The 21,941-nt window shown below is 51.5% G+C and overlaps 4 protein-coding genes across 4 annotated transcripts; 1 reads left to right on the top strand and 3 right to left on the bottom strand.

The window, feature by feature from the left end:
* Positions 1-3,673: 3,673 nt before the first annotated feature.
* Positions 3,674-4,718, top strand: ASPVEDRAFT_610084 (putative ATP dependent RNA helicase). Its single transcript, XM_040815557.1, has 3 exons — positions 3,674-3,898; positions 4,015-4,345; positions 4,443-4,718. The coding sequence occupies exons 1-3, from the start codon at positions 3,834-3,836 to the stop codon at positions 4,653-4,655; spliced, it is 609 nt and encodes a 202-aa protein (XP_040666804.1). The 5' UTR covers positions 3,674-3,833; the 3' UTR covers positions 4,656-4,718.
* A 130-nt stretch (positions 4,719-4,848) lies between these two features.
* On the bottom strand, positions 4,849-6,978 carry ASPVEDRAFT_27739 (NADPH cytochrome P450 oxidoreductase family protein; the record flags this gene model as incomplete). Its single annotated transcript, XM_040810040.1, has 1 exon — positions 4,849-6,978. One exon carries the CDS (start codon positions 6,976-6,978, stop codon positions 4,849-4,851), a length of 2,130 nt encoding a protein of 709 aa, XP_040666803.1.
* Positions 6,979-7,760: 782 nt separating this feature from the next.
* ASPVEDRAFT_52079 (cytochrome P450) lies at positions 7,761-9,387 on the bottom strand (the record flags this gene model as incomplete). The annotated part of the gene is made up of 2 exons (XM_040814573.1): positions 7,761-9,235; positions 9,294-9,387. The coding sequence occupies 2 exons, from the start codon at positions 9,385-9,387 to the stop codon at positions 7,761-7,763; spliced, it is 1,569 nt and encodes a 522-aa protein (XP_040666802.1).
* A 1,001-nt stretch (positions 9,388-10,388) lies between these two features.
* On the bottom strand, positions 10,389-12,484 carry ASPVEDRAFT_129508 (KilA-N domain-containing protein; the record flags this gene model as incomplete). Its single annotated transcript, XM_040806638.1, has 4 exons — positions 10,389-11,703; positions 11,756-11,888; positions 11,951-12,145; positions 12,208-12,484. 4 exons carry the CDS (start codon positions 12,482-12,484, stop codon positions 10,389-10,391), a joined length of 1,920 nt encoding a protein of 639 aa, XP_040666801.1.
* Positions 12,485-21,941: the final 9,457 nt, after the last annotated feature.

The following is a 21,941-nucleotide window of genomic DNA, read 5'->3' as shown; positions in this document are numbered from 1 at the left end:
AAAATTACACCCCGGAGCAACTAGAACAGCACCTGGAGGATGCTGAACTGCAGATCCTGGTTGAGAAACATGCGGCAAAGTGCAAGAGTGATGCCATCCGCCAAGCTGGGAAGTTAGAGACTGAGCGGAGGGTTCTTCGCCAGCAGGCGGTTCCTGTCAATCTTCTTGAGTGGCTCCCATCGGACGTCGTGAGCTCTATACTTGTTCTCGCCGAGGCGGAGGAACAAGGACTGAGCCCTCAAGCGGTGAGGGATAAACGAGCAATCCCAGAGGATGAGCTGTGCACGAAACTCTGGGTGTTGAAGGATACCCTTCTGAAACTGGGGTTCCCTGAGAACAGGGTTGAAGAAGCATTGAAGCACGTTTTGGCGTATTTTGCTGGCAACTTTACCATTACTAACCGTGACATTGTGTGCAACCTGGATGAATCTCTCGAGTGGCTTGCAATGCATTGCGACCCCGAAGAGCTTCCATCGTATACTCAGACAAACGGCCAGCGTAAAGACACGGACAAGAACGTTTCTTGGATTTCTGGTAACCCTAGGTGTCGGCGTCGCGTGAAGCGAAAACGCTAACATGAATCAGATCGAGAGTCTTCCGGACAGTCCACTCCTAAAAGTGCTGCAGGCAAAAAAGTATCCAAGACCAAGCCGGCATTCAAAGAAGCGGTTCCTCAACCTGACCTGTACGATTCCGATAGCTCTCTTGATCCGGACACATTGGTCCCGAAGTATCTGGACCTGCAAACCCGACTCTACAATCTCCGACCGGAGATATACGATAAACCCAAGAAAGGCAAGAAGGGCCAGTCTGCCAGCACAACCGTGGAAGACCCTCAAGCCCTGAAACTCCAGCGCAAGATTTCAAGTATCGAAAATGATGTACTCTTTGATCGCAAAGAGGCAGAGTACCTCTGGAGAGAAAAACTAGATGACCTCAGGAAGGAGGCTGCTATATATCGACGGGTGGAACCCGACACAGAAAAAGAGCAGGCTGAACAAAAGGAGCCAGAACCAGAACCAGAGGCTGCGCCAATTCTTGAGGATGGTGAAGCTGGTGGCCTTCTAGGAGACATGTTCCAGACCGAAGAAGAGCCAACCCTGGAGCTGGGCGTAATCACAGAGGAGCTGAACAAGGCTTCCATCGAAACCCGGGACTTTGGCAAGTGGACAGGTCTCAGCCCTCGCCGTGTCTTAGAAGAGGCGTGTAAGGCACGGTATGCTACACTTGCTTTTTCACATATCGTATTTTTAACCACGACTGTAACTCACATTAAATATTACCAGAGACTCTGGCTGCAAAGTCACTTACAAGGACATCTCATCATCATCTCATTTGAACCGAATGGCGCTTGAGTTGAGGTGGCCAAAACCACAGGAGATGCCGTCTCCATTTCCCCAAGAAGCAGTCACCCACAAGTCTAGCTCATATGCCACGTTCGTCTCTATGGATAAGATAGCTACACCTACTTTACAGCAGGCCGAAGCATACGTATCCACCTTTGCTCTTTTTATCCTCTTTCCGCAGAATTCAAAAGAAGGAAAAGCCTATATGCGTCTCCCTGCCGCGTGGAGAGATCTTTGGACTGAATTTGCGAATGCAAAGAAGGTGCAAGAGGACGAAGCTGACAAACAGGTCGTCAAGAATCTGAGGAATCTGATACAGGAAAATCACGGCGCCTTCGAAGACGATATTGTACTCTCTGATAACTTCCGCAAGAGAAATGGAACACCAAGGACTCGGTCGCCAGTAAAGGCGGGCACAAAAGAGATACCACTGACGAATGATCAGTTGTCCCGAATCTGGATGGAAAAGTCATCCACTCCTGCCTTCCAGCACATGGTTCAAGGTCGAATGAATCTCCCGATTTGGGATTTCAAGGACGAAATTCTGAGCATGCTTGATACTCACCGAGCTCTCATAATCTGCAGTGAAACCGGAAGTGGTAAAAGTACTCAGATACCTTCATTTATTCTGGAGCATGAGATGCAGTCAGGACGCCCGTGCAAAATCTACGTCACTGAACCACGACGTATCTCTGCCATTTCGCTCGCGCGGAGAGTAAGCGAGGAACTGGGGGAAAGTAAAAACGACATTGGAACATCTCGCTCTTTACTCGGTTTTGCTGTTAGGCTAGAGAGCAAAGTCAGTCAGTCGACGAGGCTGGTATTCGCGTATGTCGCACCCTCTAAATTAGAATAATTGAACTAACAGAAATAGGACAACGGGAGTTGTGGTACGGATGTTGGAACGCCCGGACGACTTCCAAGACATTACTCACGTTGTATTGGATGAGGTCCACGAGCGTTCGATTGACAGTGACTTCCTCCTCATTGTCCTCCGGCGATTAATGCAGAGACGACCAGATCTAAAGCTGATTCTCATGTCTGCCACCCTTGAGTCCAACCGCTTCGCACAATATCTCGGCGGTGTCCCCGTATTGGATATCCCTGGCCGGACTTTCCCTGTGGAAACGAAGTTCCTAGAGGATGCAGTCGAGCTAACACAGTATCGACTATCCGAGAACGAGTCAAACGCTGCCGATGACGAAGATGAAGACGAGGCGGAAGCAAGCCAGGGAGAAACTACTGGGATGGCAGCGACACTGGAAAGCTATTCTAAACAAACACGAGAAACGGTTCTAAATTTCGACGAATATCGACTCGACTACCAGCTCATCAAGAAGCTGCTGATGAGACTCGCAACAAGCCCAGAAATGGAGTACTACAGCAAAGCCATCCTAGTGTTTCTTCCAGGTATGGCGGAAATCCGTCGGCTAAACGATGAACTTTTATCAGACCCGGTATTCCAGCGCGGATGGATTATACACGCTCTTCACTCGTCAATCGCCAGCGAAGATCAAGAAAAGGCGTTTGTGGTGCCGCCTGAGGGCATGCGGAAGATAGTGATTGCCACCAACATTGCAGAGACTGGTATCACAATCCCTGACATCACGGCTGTCATTGATGCGGGCAAGGAGAAGACCATGCGGTGCGTAGCTGGTTTAGGATAGACGTTGATATTAAGCTAACCATAGTAGGTTTGACGAGCGACGTCAACTATCCCGACTAGTGGAGGCGTTTATCTCGCGAGCAAACGCAAAACAGCGACGCGGTCGAGCTGGTCGAGTGCAAAAGGGTATTTGTTTCCATATGTTCACGAAACACCGACATGACAAACTCGTATGTTCTCAACTCTGACTCCACGCCGCAAAAAGAAAAGTGCTAACCGTCTGCTCAGCTGGCTGAACAACAAACCCCGGAGATGCTCCGACTTTCTCTCCAAGACTTGGTCTTGCGAGTGAAGATCTGCAAGCTCGGGGAGGTTGAGCCAACTCTGCTGGAAGCGGTTGACCCGCCATCCTCAAAGAACATTCGGCGGGCGATCGACGCTTTGAAAGAGGTGAAGGCTCTGACATCCACGGAAAACCTTACCCCGCTAGGACTGCAGCTCGCCAAGCTCCCGTTGGATGTGTTTTTGGGTAAACTCATCATCCATGGTGCGTTTTTCAGGTGTCTAGATGCGACGATCAGCATAGCTGCTATTCTATCATGCAAATCGCCATTCGTGAACACAATGGGCTCGAACACCCAGAAGGATGCAGTTAGGCTTTCATTCCGACGAGGTAAATCTCCCCGAGGCTGTCACAAGCAAGAAGAAAGGGGATATTAACGACGTTGGCAGGTGACTCGGATTTACTAACGGTATACAACGCATATTGCGCCTGGAAACGCACACGAGGCACGCCCGGATCAAACGAATATGCATTCTGCCGGAAGAATTTCCTCTCGCCTCAGACACTACTCAACATCGAAGACGTCAAACTCCAGCTCATGGTCTCCATCGCCGACGCAGGCCTAATCACCCTTGACGCAAATCAGAAGTCATCCCTCAATCGGTCCGTACCCACCCCGCCTCCCTCCATCTCCAATTCTGGAATTACCTACCTCCTACCCCTCCTTAATCAAGAACAGAATGACAGAAAGAAAAAACAGTATACTAACAAGGAAATAGAGCCCGCTCCACCCGCCAACGCCACTTCTTCACCACTCCGCCCACCCACGATACAAACAGCACAAACGACACGCTGATCCAGTCTGTCATCGCATGGAGCTTCTACCCCAAGCTCCTAACCCGCGAGGGCAAAGGATGGCGTAACATCGCGAATAACCAAGCCGTCACGCTGCACCCGACATCTGTCAACAAAGGCTCGGATCCGAGTGTCGTCAAGTACCTGAGCTACTATCATATCATGCAGGGCCGGAACCGCAATTATAATGCGTTCGAGACGAGCGTTGTGGAGGACTGGGCTGTGGCGGTGCTTTGTGGGGAGAACGATTTTAAGGTACGTGCTTGCGCTTTATTTAATTTGCTATACTATTTATCCGGGCTATTTTATCCTGCTCGGTCCTCCGGGATATGTATGTTCTGACGATTGGTAGATGTATGCCGGCGTTCTGTCTATCGACACCAACCGGATCCGGTTCTCGATTAGAGATTGGAAGTCCATGCTTGCGATTAAGGTGCTCTCAACCCGGGTGCGAGAGATCTTAGCTGCTATGTTCCGGGATCCGCAGCAGCCGTTATCATACAAGCAGAAGCAGTGGATGGATATATGGCAGGGCATATTCCAGAATAGAGATGCAAGGCAGTAAATAGAGCCAGCAGCTTTTGAATAAACTAGAGTAGACCCAAGAAAAAAAACTTACATTTAAATATTCAAGAACTAATCACGTAGATCTGGTTCGGCCGAGACGATCTATTGACATAGAAAGAAAATCTAAACAATCTACCCATGTAAATCAGACAAATCAGACAACGAATTACCCTAATCTGCCAAATGTATGATCACCCCCAAACATCCTCCTGCCACTTGTTCCTCCTCTTTATACCCCTAACCCACGTCTCAGCCTCATTTTCGCTCCACCCCTTCTCACTCCCAAGGAAAGCTGTAACCCTCTTCTCAACCTCTCTCGCCATCCCGGCCCGTCCACAGATATAAAGGTTCCCCCTCTGCTCAACCAGCATCTCACAAACATCACCCTTTCGTTCAACGACACAATCCTGGACGTACTTCCTCTCAGAGCCCGGGTCGCGCGAGAACGCCGTAATGATCTTCAGCTGGCTCCCGAATGCAGCCTGCATCTCTTCAAGCTCAGCCTTGTAGATGAAGTCTTCGTCTGGGCGGCGACAGCCGAAGAAGAGAAGCATGTTGCCAGCATCGCGGCCGATTTTTAGGAGCTGGCGCCGCTCGTGCAGGAAGGCGCGGAAGGGGGCTAGGCCTGTGCCTGCGGCGATTAGGATTAGGGGGGCTGTTTGTAGGCGCGGGAGCTTGAATGTTGAGCGGCGGAGGTGGGCGAGAATTTTTCGTCGTGGTTCGCTGTTGTTGTTGCTGCCGCTAGCTTCATTGGCGTCTGTGAGCGGAAGGAGAGTGTTTGTGTACGTTGGGAGAATAGTGTTCTGGTTTGTCTGTGGAGTGTCGGCAAGGGAGAGGAGGTATGTTGAGGTGAGGCCTGGTATTGAGACAGCGGTGTTCTCGGCTAACGGGGTGGAGAGGACAAGAACAGTGAGGGAGATTTTGCGTGGGGAGACGACGCTACTGCTGGAGATTGAGTAGTAGCGGGGCTGTAGTGATGGCAGGATTTCGAGGATATACGAGACCGGGAGGTTGGACCATTGCTGGTTTCCGGATGAGGCAGCGAGGACTCGCGCGAGAGTGAGGTGGTTCCGCCTTGTGAAGTCGGCGTACGCTTCCTTACCGCTTGCTAGGGCTGTGAGGAAGGACTTTGCCTCTTCGGTTGGGGCGAAGGGGGCAAGCGTGGAGAGGATGTCTCGTGGGATCTGGGCGGTGATTTCGAGGTAGTGACGGAGGAGGACAAGAAGGGTTGTTGGAGAGGGGACTTTCTTCACAGTGTCCTCTTCTGCACCCTCGATACCGGAGATGGAGATAGGTGTGTCTGCTTCGTTGGTACGACCCAGCATCTGAAGAAGCAGGTCGATCTCTTCGTCTGGGTTCGACGGCCAGACAGCGAGGTGGTCTCCGGTCTTATAGACCACGTCGGGGGTGGAGGAGATATCCAAATCGAGATGCAGGCAGTGTCTATCCGAGGTAGGCTCGAAAAGCTGTCTAATATCCGTGATGGGAATTGCAACAGGACTCGGCGAGTGACGAGGCTCGCCGCGGTGAAGAGCAGAAGCCTCGATAGTTTCATCAGGCTTGATGGTAATGGTAGGCTGGTAAACGAGCTCAGACTGCGTGAAACCCAAAGACTCGCGGAAGAAAGCAAAAAGAGTCTCCTTCCACGAGATAAAGTCCTCCTGCGTCCCCCCATTCGCGTCATTCGCCTTGGACACAGGAAGAAGGGCATTGGCGCCCTGTTCATCAAGAACCTCAACGACACGGTCAATAATCCGGTTGTAGAACTTATAGTTGGAGTTTCCCAGCCCGAAAGCAAAGTATCTCAACTCAGAAAACAGCTTCTGCTTCTTCTCCTCATTTCGATCATTGCTGTTTAGCCAATCCCAGAACTCAATTGTGTTATCTGCCGGGTCTCCCTCGCCATAAGTCGAGAGGATGAAGATGGCCAGCTTCGAGGACGAGATCTCAGTAATCGACGCCGGGTCGTAGTCACTGAGATCAGCTGTGAGGGTGTTCTGCCCGAACCTCAGGGTAATTTCTCTGGCAAGTCTATGGGCGAAGGACTCGGCTGTTCCAGACTGCGAACCCCAGAAGACGACAATGGATGAGTTTGTCTCTTCGAGTCGGCGAGCAATGTTTCTCGTCTGCTGCTCTGCCTTTGCAGCCGCGTCATTACCATATTTGAGCTGTGGTCTCTCATAAAGAAGATGTTTGTAGGGGTCAGGTCTGTCCCAAAGGAGGCCACGAGATAAGAACGTAGCTCCCACGAGGGAAAGAAAAGTGAGAGCGACGTAGTCGGCCGTGTTAGGTTGGGTCTGGAGGGTGATTAGGGAGGCCATTTTGGCTGGCGAAGCTGTGCATTCGATCGACCAGAGATTATGGAAAGAGGCATACTTATACCTGTTGGTCGGCGTTCGTTTTCTCTATTCTGGAGAAAAACTCAGAGTCTTAGAGATGAGGCGGAGGGGCGTTGGAGATGGGGAATATTTCCCGTTCTGAACGCGGGGGTTGTAGGTGAGGAAATTTAGCCCGCTCGCCTCCATGACTCGACCGCAGCGTCCACAGTCACCATCTGGAGGATCTTCCCCGCAATATTAGGTGAACAGTAACAGTGTCTCAATTCTCAAGGGCCTGTGACGTCGACCGTTGCATCTCCACGGTGTAGGAGCAGAGTCCCGACTGTATCCCATACTGGTTTCAATAAGCCACTAAATTACCTACAACCGCCTATCCTTCTTAGGGGGAAAACAAAACTGACCTTTCAGATAGAATGGTAGATGGAAATGCACCTGGTTAGTTCTTTTCACACCAATGGAGAATGTGGAAGAATGTGCTGTTATCAATCACAAGCTTCCAATGTATCTATACGGAAAAGTAACCACACACCCCGACGAACCTTCCGAAAGCACCAAAAAATAGTCCAAATTCAGGAAGACCTCACTCTAGTTCATCTTACGTAGTTAAAGTGTACTTTCTCTCAACTAATCCCGCTAAAAGCACAGACAATCCAAAATGCTAAACCCATCATGTCCCCATTTCAAAGCAACAATCAAGAAAAAGGATAAACAACAAGAAGAGAGATATAAAGAAAACAAAAAAGTCTAGTCTAGTTGGAATCGTTTTAAGCATCAACATCAAGCTCCCTCCGCCAAACCTTAACCGGCATACCACCCAAGATCATATTCATCGTCTCCTCCCTCTGCAACTCCCAGTTTTTATCCGGCAGGGCAAACTCATACCTCCGCACCAGCGTCGCAAGAATGACCGTTTGCTCCAGGTACGAGATGTTACGGCCAATACACGATCGAGCGCCAGCGCTGAACGCAACAAAGTAGGGCCCCAGGGCCTTTCCTTCCTCGCCGAGCCACCGCTCAGGCTTGTACAGGTGTGCCTGTGGGAAAGCGCTCTCGTCTCTATGCGCGACGTACGCAGACATACTAACGGAGGTGTTTCCGGGGACCCACTGGCCGAGGATTTCCATCCCCTCGGGTGGTGTTTCGCGAGGGAGGCCGTGGGAGGTTGGGGGGAAGATTCGGAGGGACTCGTCGAGACAGGCGCGGAGGTAGGGCAGGTGTTTTACTTTATCGTAGGCGGCGACGACCTCATCCTCGGAGTCATAGACAGAGTCGATTTCCTCGCGGAGTTTTTCGAGCGTTTCTGGGTTCTTCAGCAACTGGTACATCACGTTTGTGATTGCGATGGCGGTTGTTACGGAGCCCGCGTTCATCATGATATTGATTTCGGCGGAGACCTCGCCCCATTCTAGTGCGTGCGGTTTACCGGCTTTGTCGTCCATCAGGGCGGAAAAGAAGTCGTCGAGCTTTTCGCCGGCTTCGTAGCGCCGGCGTCGCTGCATGGCGTGGTGCCAGACGATGTCTTCCCACGTGTCGCCGGACTTTTGCATCTTGGCAAAGTACGGGATGATATTCACCCACTTGTTGATGATGGGGTACCAGCCATAGTTCCAGAGGATGAGAGACTGCTTTCTTGCGTTTGGGTAGAGGGCTTCGCGGAGGGACGTTCGGTAGGTTGTGCCGTCTTTGCGTTCGGCTGTGCACATGTCATTTCCCTGGTCTAGGAAGCCGAGTTTCTCGCTCAGGCCGATATCCACAATGGCGTCGAGACTGAAGAAGTTCGTCCACGCCCGGAAGTCGACGGTGAGGTCGGCGGGGTCGGGCTTCTCCTGGCCAGCAGGAAGAGGGGCGGTACAGATGCTGTCAAAGTGCTTGACCAGGCGGACGATCTTGTCGCTAACCTTGTGCTCCCATGTCTCAAGGTTCTTCAAGGCATACGCAGACGATAGGACCTTGCGCTTGCGAGAGTGGTCAGACCGGTCGATTACATCCGCCAGATGGTAATGTGAACCAGCAGAGACGATGTAGGATGGGTCCTTGATGCAGCGGGTATTGTGGCCATAGATGTCCTTGATAGCGCGGACATCCCCGTAAGAGAGTGTGTTCGGGCCAGTGCGAAGGACTGGGTGTGTTTGGTGCAGTTCCTGGAGCTCCTTCGAGCGGAACTTGCGTGAAGCCATCAACATGAAGGGGATCGCCGACATGCCGGAGAACAGGGACATGTTAGGGTACCGGCGGAGACCTATAACTGTCAGCAACAGTCGCTCATCATCAACGGATCAAATAATAGAGGAGCATACCCTTGGGGTCGCGGAAGTACTCAAAGACAGGCCATATCACAAAGTAGACCAGGACCAGGAGGCCGGTAAGAGCAGCGTAGGTGACTGTAATCATCTTGCTCACGTACTTGTTCTTCAGTCTGAATGGGTTTGAGATGGGAATATTCCTGGTTTCAAGATGGTGACCTCGTCGACCCCTCTTATACCCTCCAACACCTCGTTGTCGCGCGGGCTAAATTACCCCCAGAAGGATGCGGGGGTAATTCCCCTTTATGGCGCGGTTGAAACAGCCCTCCAAGTTTCTCCGGTTATTGATCGGAATCCAGATTCAGTCCGTGCCACAGCTGCGGAGTCCCCACGCGGTTCTTCAGTTCCAAGGGTCAGCTGCTATTCTTGCCTTATGTTTGATTGATCAATGCTGATCGGATGCGGAGTTACTTACAGGGTAGGTTTTCCTAGGAGAACACAGCTTCTGCCCATCCACAACACAGCATGTCACTCAAATTTAAGCCCAGTCAAGTCACATACACTGTCAAGTTTAGAAAGACTATGGAAATCCTACAGGGATGATATCAATGCAAACCAGGTAAAATAATATTGATAGCTCGTCAAGGAAATTCGTTTCATCATGGTCATAAATATAGCCGGTCACAAACAATCACAGGCCGTGCTTGCCTTCCAAGAGGCAGCCAAAAAGCAGAGAGGCGACTTCAGAACGCTGCACCAGAAACAAACCCAGAATACATATCCTTTTGCAAGTCATTCACACAACTTTATGGCCACGAAGTCTTCCCCATGATAAATCTCAACCATGCCCAGACCGGCGGACACCCTTGTCCAGGCGCCCCAGTCATGTCCAACATCCGTCGGGCGCGCGAGTAAACAGAGTAAATCGAGATACCAGGTCTGGCGCAGACAGAATGCGACAACCTGATACTCAGAACAGTGCGAGCGTGTTCTATTAAGAAAAAGAAACAGAAAAGAAAAACTTTATGAAACCATAATGCACCCCGAGAAGAGATTCAACCATAATTCAACAATCCTTTTTGTCTTGCTCCTTTCCCAAAAAAAAAAGTGTCTTTTTTTTGTTCTTTTGTTGATTTTCGTTGGCATGATTTAACGGCGACCAGCCATGAGACTGCCGCCAGCTTTCATGGGTTGGAGTCCAAGAGGAACACCACCCACAGGGCCACCAACGGTGGCTTCTGTCAAGGTCTTGCGACGCTTGCTGTCGTAGTCATCACGGCTGTCCGGCCGAGCAATGCGGTCGTCGTCATCCTCACGCATACGCTTGTTGGATCCCAGCGATCCGTTCAATCCAGTAGAGTAACCAGAGTTAGAGGCCACGGAGTAGTTGTCAGATGTGGTTCCGTTTGTGGCGGACGTTCCTCGCGTGTCGCTAACAATGTTGTACAAGCTGCTGGCAGCGGCTGGTCGTGGGGGTGTGCTGTATCCTGGGGCCCACTGAGGAGCGGCACCACTTGTACGGGGAGTCATGCGCCCAGAGCCGTTTTGCTGAGGAGAGCCAGTCATGTCTTGCGTAAGCTGAGAATGATCGCCGGCAAGGCCGCCGACAGAAGGAGTGGTGGTGTAGTACGAGCCGCGACCGGTGTTGTAGCCATTGTCATGCTGAACATACTCCGGTTCCTGTTCGGCTTCTGACGTTCCGCCACCAACATGTCCGCTGCTGTGTCCGTAGCGTTCCGACTTCATATCAGAGTCCGGTTCAGGATGACTTATAGATCCACGTTGCGAGGACGGCGGCGCCATATCACCTTTCATGTACGAACTTGGCATTGAGTGCCCATACGGCGCCATCGGTTGCGGCGGCAAAGGTTGTTGAGAAGCGTAGTGAGCGTGCGCGGATGGGGCTGCCGAGTAGTAAGGTTTGGAGTCATAGCCGGACTGTGGTTGGTATGATTGCATTCCCTGCATACTGTTTCCAGGTGGTGTCGTAGCTGGCGTTGTTGGCATTGATCGTGCATTGGTCAAGCTGGTGTCGATAGACAATGGCTGAGAGTTAGGAACACCTGAGTTCATCCCCTGGCCCCACTCATAGGAGTTACCCTGGCTGGTAATTCCCATTAGGCTCGAAGCACTCGCAGGTGGAGTAGGGAATGTATGAGCGCGGTCAATGCTGGGCCGGGCCCCGGGTTGCGAGGCCATCGGATGAGGCTGAGACATGTGAGTGGAAACGGGTGTTTGTAGGGAATGATGGTGGTGTAGGCTAGGGGGTTGGGGAGCTTGGGGGGTGCGAGCAGGCTGGGGACCATCGAGTCGCCGCTGTTGCGACTCCTGCACTACCATGTTCGTTCGGGTCTGGTTGGTTGGGTGGTACAGCAGGCTACCAATGTTGTGGACAAACAAGGGGTATAGTAGATCTGTGATCTTCTCCTTGTTTGCAAATTCTAAGGCGCGCTCGAACGGAATCCTGCTTTTAGTTAGCGATTGAGAAGGAAAGTAACGCCATCAGTTAAACTTACCAAACACCCTTCAAGTGCATGGGCCCAATCTTCACCACGTTTCGGACTTTTTCGCTCTTAAGAATACCATCTCTGCGGCCTCGAGTCATGCCCGCAACATTGAGCAACTTCGTGCCGTTAATCATGTGGTTATCTGCAAAGCTTAGTACAGGTCTCTAGATCAAAAATGATAAGCATAAAAATGGCGGGCCTTACCTTCTCGTCGAGCAACACACACTCCTTTAGCTTCTACCTGGTAGCAGAGACTACCTTCGTCTTCCCACAATGTAGCCGTAACCCGAGGCTTGGCTCCGGGGGGTGCCATCTGGCCTGTCGGATCATACACATACCCTTGCATTGGTGCCCCAGTGTTGTTTCCATATCCAGGGGCAGACACGGGGTGGTTGGTCACTAGAAAAAATCAGTACAAAAAAACCAAACATTTTGTCAAACGTGGAATTCATCAAACTTACCCGGTAGAGGCAGTAATTGAGCCGGGACCTGACTACTAATTGAGGTTGACGGAGGCGGGGGCGCGGACTGAGAAGATGCCACGCCGTTAGGGTAGGGATACTGTGGGTAAGAGCTGGCTGGTCCATATGTCGATGTAGGCTGTAGCACAGGAGGTTGTTGCGGGTACTGGTAATGGGTCAATCCTCCAGCTGGCGCAGGGTGAGAGGCATATGGCTGTCCCGACGACAGATGTGAATGCACATCCATGTACGGTTGGGGTTGACTCATGCTAGCCATCTGAGGTTGGTTGGGATAGTAGCTCTCACTGACGGAGCCCTGAGGAATGCTGTATTCTTGAGAGGCGGTGGAGTCCAAAGAAAGTCGGGCCTGGCCACCAGCCGGTAGATCTGCGGACGATGACGGCGGGCTCCTGGCTTCGTACACAGGCGCAGAGCCTGAAAGGCTGGTTCTGGCGCTGCTCTGGTTAGAGGGAGCCGGCGCGTCGTCGTAGCTAGTCCGATAGGACTGGCCCGAGATCGGCGGCTGTGAGGCCGTCGGTAAGCTTAGAGCCGGAAGTCTGTCGCCAGACAACAAGGGTCTCTCTGCGGCGTGGTGGTTATACCAAGGGATATCAACAGGACCTCTGGTGTGGACCTGGGAGATCGACGGCAGCTCCAGTTTTTCGGTTTGCGAAGAACGGGCCTAGGAAATGGAAAGAAGGACGGGGCGGTTGAACGTTGGACTCGTAAGCCTCCCAACGTTATAATAAGTCTCTTGAGTTGTGTTTGTTGTGTTTTTAGAATATCATGAGATAGGAAAGAGATGTCGAGAAGACGGAGAGCTCGCAGCAAATATGCAAAAGATGTCGTTGAGAGAAGTGCAAAGTGCAATAACGAAGCAGCAAAAAAAAAAAAAAATAATAATAAATAAAAGGCTCCAAATGGCAATGCGCAAATGCAAGGAAGAGCAATCGTGGCAAGCTTCGTGAAACGTCGTAAGCGTAAACAGCGCTTTAGATTGCAGGCAAACGGGTCGAGAAATAGGCTGCAGTTGATAGTGGGAAATCTACATCCGAGGAAAATCAAGGAGCCAGACCACGGCAGAGCTTCAAGCGGCAAAGACCAAGGGGTTCGGGACGTCAACAGCGGAAGCGCGAAATCATGGGTCTCGTTTCAAGTCGTAAGAACGGAGCGGGGAAGAAGCGACGCGAGGAGTATCCAAGCGTGAACAAAAAAAGGCTGTTTGAAGTCCGCACAGAAACCAAAGCGAGCAGCAGAAGTGGCAAAGGGAGACAAATGATATGTATGCGTGCTGCAGCGAATTTTAAATCAGGCTCGTACAAGAGTCATAACAGGTCGTAGCAAAGTCGTCGAGAGTGGCAAGTGAACAAGCTCCAGTGGAAGCGGCGGGAGGGTCTAGAAAGCGAGCAAAGCAAGCGTGAGTCGAGGGATCATTACTCGTAGCACATGGACGAAGCGAAGCACAAAACGAAGAATGAAGAGAATTGATGCAGACGAGAAAGCGACGGAACAGCGCGAGTATGTATAAAAGGCGACAAGCGAAAGGGATAGATGGCGGCGGACCAAGGAGAAGAGCAGGAGGAGGAGGTCGGTGGGGAAGGGAAAAAATAGAAGTCCGAGGGAAAAATGGCAAAGGGCGAGAAGGGCAGGGGAGAGTGATCGGAGAAGAGAGGGGGAGGCAGGTCTGGAAAGAGAAAAAAGAAAAAGAAAATCAAATCAAAAAGCACCAAATCTCAGACAATAATTGTTCGGGGGGCGATCATGACCCAGAGAGAGCAAGCAGGCGGTAAAGGGCGTGAAGACTGAATGATTGCAGAGCTGCAGCTGCGGCAGAAGCAGATCATACAGAAAGGTGGAGAGGAGGAGGCTGGGGGAGCACAGCAAACGCAGTCCAAGCTTCGGCTGGTCTCTGCAGCTGGGAGTGAAACCGCGGCGGGGGGGCAGAAACAGAAGGCTGAGCAAGCAGCGAACTCTGGGGATGGGCTGCAACACCGTTCAAGGCTTGACGAAGGGATTGAGGGATTGAGGGCTTGAAGGAATGCTTTGAAGCAGAAAGTGGAGGGTGGTGGTGGTGTAGGAGGGGATCAAGACTTGTCCCGTTCGGCTGCCGCGTTTTAGCGGGAGGCTGGCCGCTCGCTGGCCGCCTGGTGGATAACGAGAAGGGCAGATACAGAGCAGAATGCTGGGAAGGAGGTGTTCCAGAACAGAACCCCTTTGCAGACAACAAGAAAGGACGTACCGCACGTGTGAAGCACTGGAAGCGCTGAAGCTTCGAGTTCAGACCGAGACCTGCTGCGCGGAAATGTAGGAGACGCTGCAAGGCAATTGCTTGCCAGAGACGCTGCTCTTAAGATCGGGCGAGGCGGAGGAGAAAAAGAAAGAAGAGATCGAAGCGCTCTGGTATAACAGCACCGTCAGTCGAGCTCGTCTTAAGAGGGTAAAAAGGAATCAAATAGTCGTTAATCAAACCCAGGTGTCAGCAATAATTCAACACCCAGGGATAAATACTCAGAGGGCAGCGGTAACTAAAAATTGCAAATGCGAATAAATGACAATCAAGTGGAGCCGCGAGGAGCGAGTGGGATTGACAACCGTGCACTTTAGTGCCAGACTTCCTGATCTTTCCTGACTGCTCAGACGGGAAAGAGCTGTCGGCTTGGCTCTGTCAGTGTCTGACTGTCTGCGCTGCGCTCTGCGTCTGCTGTCTGGCTGCTGGCTGCTGGCGACTGTTCTCGCGCTATGTTTGAGAATGAGAACCCCTACTGCTGTGTCAAGCTCAGACACGACGAGTTGTTCTCGCAACCGCCACCAAGCAAGGATCTCACCAGCCCGCCGATCCAGCTCCGAGAAGTCACTGACTGGCAGTACAAACAACGAAATACTACTACTACTCCTACTACCCCTACTCTTGCTCCAATGGAACCCAGACAGCGCGGTTCCATGGATTCGCTCACGGCTACTGCTAATAATAATTCCACCGAAAGGCTAAAGCAAGACTGGCGGCGGACAAGAACTGTTAGGACCGATCGAGCTGTAAGTCATTCGATCGTCCTCGGAGCTGGGATGATGCTAGCTAGTCGGAGTGGATCATCGGTCAGTTAATCACTATCATCCAGACAGTCAGCCACAGACTCACAACTCATCCTAAATTTACTCCGTCCAGAGTCCTCGCAATTATCGACAGCCCAGTCCGATCAAGATGAGTTCCACGGTCCGCTGGCTCCACGATGAACCCGGGGCCCACTGAACCTCGGAATGGGCTACCACGGACCAAGTACTATAGCTAATAAAGTATATCGTGAATTAAGTAATAAACAAGGGTTCTAACTACGAGGGGGTTATTTTCTAGAAAGGTCAACCCAAGACATCAGGGTCAAATGGCGGTGACTTGTGGACGCGAAGCAGAAAAAAAAGCAAAAAAAGAAAAAGAAAAAGAAGGTGAGCAGTGAGGAGTGACAAAGGGAAAAAAAATATTACAAGAATATTGGAAATGAAATAATGGCAATCAGGAATAGTCCTGTAATAATACACATCAAATTAAGCGGCAATGGACGAAGGATTTCCTTCCTCAGACGATTCGGTGCTTTTTCCATTTCTTTTCTTCTTCGAAGACTCCGAAAATCACGCACACACGCTCTCTCTTGCTCAGCGCCAGAGAAGTCAACAGTTGAATGTGTCTGTCTTCAGCAGTACAGTCCTCCGTCTTCTCGGCATCCCCGACTTCTGCTGCCCAGGTGTTCTTTCTGCCCATCGTCGCGCCCTCAGGATTGGAAAACGAACCAATGCAAGCACGCGAGAATCAACCAAGGAGGTTACACGGGCCAGGCCAGAAGCAACCCAGCAGAGTGGCAGGGATTCGCGCAGCCAGCAGAGAAAATCAGTGGCCCAGAGTGCACCACGAAACCAGGTGGCGGCGATCTCCCAAGGCTCTGACATTCTTCTCCCTCTCTGCTCCCCAGCCAGCTGTCACGACTCAACTTGTCTCTCCCTGTCTGTCGCGTCTTTTTTTTTTTTTTTCTTTTTTTTTTTGGTTCGAGTCTGGTAGGGAGGTCGAACCTCTCGTGACAAGACGGTGGCTGATGAGTCCGAAGGAACGACGTTATGGCGGTTGAACAATAATATTCATTAATCAATAACTGCAAATGCTATTGAGTTCCCCCTTCTTTCGAGAGACCCTTCCAACCTCTCATCTCGGAATTGCGGTGCTACTACCGAACTGTACTGGTCCTTGTTTTATCTCCAGCTCCAGCAACAATCAGACCTGTCATCGCCAACCACAGAGTCGGTCAACAGCCAGCCAGCCATCATTTCGTAAAATTGCGAGCAACCCTCTTCGCAAGCAACCATCAAACTCTTCTCGAGAGCGTGAACGGGCGGTTTCGTCACATCGATAGTCCGGAGTCCTCAAGAAGTCGCCCTCATCAAGCTTAATTCTCCGCCAATCTAGCCAGTGGTAGGCAGGCTGGTTCTGGCCCTCCCCCCCCGCCCGCGCATCGCCTGCATCACTATTGGCTTGCTGCGTTTCACGAGACCTGCGAATGTCGAACATCTCAGAGCTCGGTCGTGGATGTCAGAGGACCAGAGCAGCAGCTAAGCCGAAGGCACGATTAGCTGTACGTGGTCGATATGTACAGCCGTATTACTTGCGTACATGCATAGTACATAAATGTACATGAGAGACATGCTAGTTCGACGACTAAGTAGACTACGTGCTAGTACATGACTAAAAGGTAGTCTATCTGGCAGATGGCTGCGAACGATGCGTTTACTATTATTACTATTAAAATTAGTTTTGGTTCATGGCCATATTAAGGACTGGCCTCCTCGCATCAACCCGCCCGAGATGGAATTTGGAAAGCGGAAGGGCTATTAATAATTTTAAAAATAGTTGGGTTGACTGACGCCCTGAAGGAAAGAAGGTTGAGGATATGTACATCATTTTGTCGCGCCTCTTGCCCAGTGTTAGTCGCAGGCTAACGGTGCTGGCCTCCGGGCTAGTCTCGCGGTGCCCGTCTCCAGTGGCTCCCTGGTCTGTGTTATTTTCATTTGATCCAGTGACTGTATTTTACGCTCGACACTCAGATGCCAGAGTGCTCCCCCTCAATATCATCCTCTCAACCCGGGGCAAACGAATGGCGAAGACAAGAATGTTGAGGCAGGCCTCACCGCTGTTTCGCACTGATACCTCTTATCTCATCGGCTGGATGAATTGTCAGTTGCTCGAAGTTGTCCAGAGGTGATAGGTCCGGAACCTTCTTCTGCATCCTACCCCTTGCGTTTCCTCGCCCTAGTCTGTCTGTGCAGCTTGGGCTATCCACGACTCCAACAGTCGTACCCCACCATCTTCGCCCCCCACCTCTGCCTGTCTCTTCCGGCCTTTTCCCCATCATTCTCTTGTTTCTGGAGTCGGTGACTGCCATCGAGTGTCGGTAAGTGAGAGGCTTGCGTCAATTCGATGGCCGCACCTGTCTGGAATGTTTGCTTCGTAAACTTGCTTTTTTTTTCTAATCCCAGTCTCTTTGTCGGGCGTGTCTTGGAGGACAAATGCCTTGTCTGACGTCTCGCCTCTGCTGGAGTCTGGATGGATGATGTCCGATCAGGGAGGGTCCGAGCATTCGCAGGAGTGATACCGTGCTCCTGCCCTGTTCTGTCCTGCCCTGTCCTGCTATGCGATGCTAGTGTCAGATTATCTTGACTCTCGTGCCCTGACACCCGGCCGCCCACCTTGATGAACTCCTGTCAGCACCCATGAGTTCAAGCAAACTATGACATACAGTAGTCCAACCGGCGCCAGGACTTGCCTGTCGGCGTGCCTGCTTGCCTGCCTGTCCGTTATGCACGCCTGACCCTTCCCGCACAGGCTGAAGAATCGGCCAAGCCATCCAGGCCAACGACCGCTGCAAGTCAACTCTGGGTTTCCTTCGTCATGCTACATACTTTGAACTTACTCCGTACGTACTTGTTTCTTGCTCTCAGCCAAACCTCCAGGGCAGCTTAAGCATACTGCACGGAGCGGGCCGCCTATTACCTACCTAAGTGTCTTCCTGGGTGCTTCTTCCCCCATCCTCCACTCTCCACTCGAAAACCCGGATGGAGGTTTCACCGGCTGTGGATTGGAGTAGATGGCCCTTTGTTCTCGGTTCTTGATCCTGGCTTGCGAGATTATTACAATTATTTTTGCGTCAAGCCTGAAAGAAGCGGAGTACTACGAGTCATAATAATGGCAATGACAAGGATCAGAACTCACAGCGCTACCGACGGCCCGACGCCCGCAGCCGTCGTACATACTGCGGCAGATCTTGCGGGGCTCCTCCTCGCCTTCTGCTCATCTGCTGTGAGTAGTAAAATTGGCATGGAGCGGACTCATCATGGCAAGTGCTGCTGTCGAGCGCAATTCCATTAATTGTCACCACTCACCATCGAAGAGGCCAGGGAAACCCCACCAGGAAACTCGCCTCCGGATCGGAAGGAAGCGCCTCGCAAGTCGGGCTAACTCGAAGCAGTCGATGCAGGTGACCGGCCAGCGACGGACCTCAGGCCATGAACAAAGCCGAAAAAGCAATTGTGCCCTTAGTGCTTGGGCGATAATGATAAGGATACCCACGGGCGCCGGAACGGAAGGTCGGAAGAGGAATGGTCGAGGAACTCGATCTGGCCTGGGCAAGAGCACTCAGCAGGGATCGTCGGTGGTCAAGCCTGGAGCCTGGGGGCGTTGAAAACTTGAAAATTGCAAAACATAGCTAGGCTGGAAAGCAGTGGACGGTGATCCTACTTGGCCCTTAGCTTGAGAGTTAGTTAGCCGCTGGCCTTTCTCCCAAGAGAGACCAGTCGACGACGGAGCTGGTTAGCAGATTGAAGATTGACAACGCATCCCGGGCTCCAGCGACTTCATTGGCCGTGTGCTGGATATCGCGAGACAGGCGGGTTGGCCCTGGAGTGATTCCAGTTCGCGCCGTGGATTCGTGGTGGGGCTGATGAGGCCCTTTATCCGCAATGTTCGGACTGTTGTGAGGCGCGAGTCGTGCCTCTCCGAAGTGACGAGTCTGAGCCGAAGTGGTTTTGTCACTTTTGCCGCCCTGTGCCGCAAGTATCTGTTGTCCGGGACTCCTCTCTCTGGTGCTCTTACTGAATCCAGAAAAAAGAAACCAAAAAAAGTCTCGTTTTCATATTCAGTGTCAACCGTCAAAGTGACAACGCCGGCAATTACCCGCGAGATCTGGACCATGGAATGTTCCTCCTGACTCGTACGCTGCCTTTTTCCCAGGCTTGAGTCTTGACGGCACCGTCAAGATGCGCAAGATACGGCTGTACCTGCAGCCCTGGTGCAGAGCCGCAGTCCCTACAGCGCCTCTATACTCTCCTCGTCCACGCATACATACACCGCACATAAGCAAATCGAGATTCAAACCTACTAGCCGCCTGGGCTGGCGGTCCCGTACAGTAGTCTCGGAGTGAATATTCTTATTCTTATTACGGAGTCCTTTTACTTGAAACATGAAACCCGGGGAGGACCTCGGTCATGGATGCGCTCTGTGCTTGCCGGGAGTTTAGTCGGCTCAAACCAGGCAATTGCGAACTGCTCTGTCAGCCTGTCTGAGATCGGGAAAAGAAGGAATATTTTCCATGTCTTCCCCTGCGTTGTACCCTGGTCTGTGTGACACAACTCCGTACTCTCTCCGCCGGTGAGGACTGAGGATATTCCAGGGATGGTTATTGTGCAACCCACCCATTTCTTTTTTTTCCCTCTTCCTTTTTTTTTCAGTTTCTTTTTTTCTTCTTCCTTCTTTCCTTCATTTTCTCTTCTCGTTATGTCGTGATCCCGGTTATTACGATAATCGTGATCTCCCGAATCATGGCCGCAAAACTCGACGGTCTGTGACGGACAAGATAGCACTCGCCCGAGGGATTCAGTAAGCGCCAGCTCATCAGCCACGCAGCCAATCGCCGGACAAGACAGCATGATGGCTGTCAAGAACTTTTCCCGAAATCCTGATCCTCTCGTCGACGGTCTCAGATCCCACCTCTCTAGTCGTTTGAAGTTTACGAAACTAGCAGGAGCCTAAGGTGGTATATCTGCAAGCAGTAAATAACCTCACATTGCATCCAAGATAGAATTTGCCCGTGCACGATCCTGATCTCCGTCCGCCTCGTCTTACCGAGTTACCGTACATTGCAAATGCAATGCCGCTGCATGATAACTTGTCTCCAGAGTTCAGAGTTCATCAACTCCATCGAAATTCAAGGCTGAGCGAGTCGAGTTTCAGTCTTCTACGGGTTTCCTGTTCTGTCTACTTTCTGTTCCACCTGGGCACGACCCTGGTCTGAATATTGTCCTCTTCCCCATTTTGTGAAGAGGGAAAAAAAAAATAAAAAATAAAAAAAAAAGTCTCCGTGCTGCATTGTCGGAGATTACCCTCGTAATTTGTGTAACGATGCTCCAGCACCGAGCTGTTTGTCATTGTCCAATCTGGGCATGTCGGGGGAGGAGAGAGGAGTCTGGAAGAGGAGGGGAGGGGCGAGAAAGCGATACGGATGAGGGATGGATGTTTGCCTGTCTCCAGTCATTGTCAATTATCACATCCAAGCGGAGACTGTGATGAGGTGGAAGCACACAGCTGAGACTCCGTCAAGTCCGTCCGTCCTCGGGAGGATAATGAATCCCTTCCAATCCCCTCCACGACGCCAGCTCCTCGCCAGGCCAAGTCAGTTGTTATGGCGCACGGACAGTCCATCTGGATCGAACCAGCCTGACTCTTCGAGCGCAGTCGCCCAGCTCCTCCTCTCGAGACTCTGTGAATGACTGTGTCCTCGGCGAATGAGGGGGTCCAGACTCTGGGCTGGGCGATCCGTCGACTGGCCGGGAGAGCAACCACGTAGACGAGCTAGCCAAACTGTTGTCTCCACTCCCTCAACCACGATCACACAGGGCCGTCAATAATAATCATGAAGGCAATTATCTCTCGCCCTGCCAGACAGACAACAGGAATCAATAGTAGCGATCAAGGGAGGGAAATCAAATCGCAGGCAAGTCAGCTGCTCTCTCTCCCTCTCCCCCGTCTTCAGGTCATTCAATGGCCTGGCCTGGCCTGGCTTGGTCGTTTCTCTTGTAAATTCGCAGACAGTCCTGATTGACGACTGACTGCTCGGTGAAAATGTGTTGGCGCTGTCTCGGCCTATCATCCCACACTCAGACTCCCCCTCCTCTTTCCCACCGTGTCAATCATCTCTCTTTTCTTTCTTCCTTGCCCTCTTTTTTTCCTTCTTTTCCTGTCTCTCGTCTCCGTTTCGTGTCCTTGAGAATTACTGTACAAATTTCACCTTTTTACCCTACTCGGTTAGTTACTGCTACACCAATAAACTCAGCAAGTCCCCCAGTCGTAACTAGTGGGTAGTTAGTCAACTAAAGTCGGAATGACGACATGGTATAGTATTAGTGGGCTGGGCTGTGTGGACTGTGATCGGAATGATTTCGCCTGCTGGGGCCGCCGCTGGTGCGGTGGTTTCAGCTGCAGCGAGCCGTGCTGCATATGCATGGGGATCTTTCTGCTAACTCTGAGCTTCTGAATCAGGTTTTCTTTTTCTTTTTTTCGGGCCTGCGCTTTCCGCTTGCCGCTTGGGCTTGTGTAGGTGTAGCCCTGGTTAAGTTAACGAGTTGAGGATTTGAGATGTGTGAATAGGGCTTTTACTGTAGATTTTGAAATTTTTACTAGGTTGTTTGTTTGTTGGCTACCTGT

Source organism: Aspergillus versicolor (assembly GCF_001890125.1).
Source record: "Aspergillus versicolor CBS 583.65 unplaced genomic scaffold ASPVEscaffold_4, whole genome shotgun sequence".
Taxonomy (NCBI): domain Eukaryota; kingdom Fungi; phylum Ascomycota; class Eurotiomycetes; order Eurotiales; family Aspergillaceae; genus Aspergillus; species Aspergillus versicolor.
The sequence above is the reverse complement of the archived record's forward strand: the minus strand, read 5'-3'. Positions and strand labels throughout refer to the sequence as shown.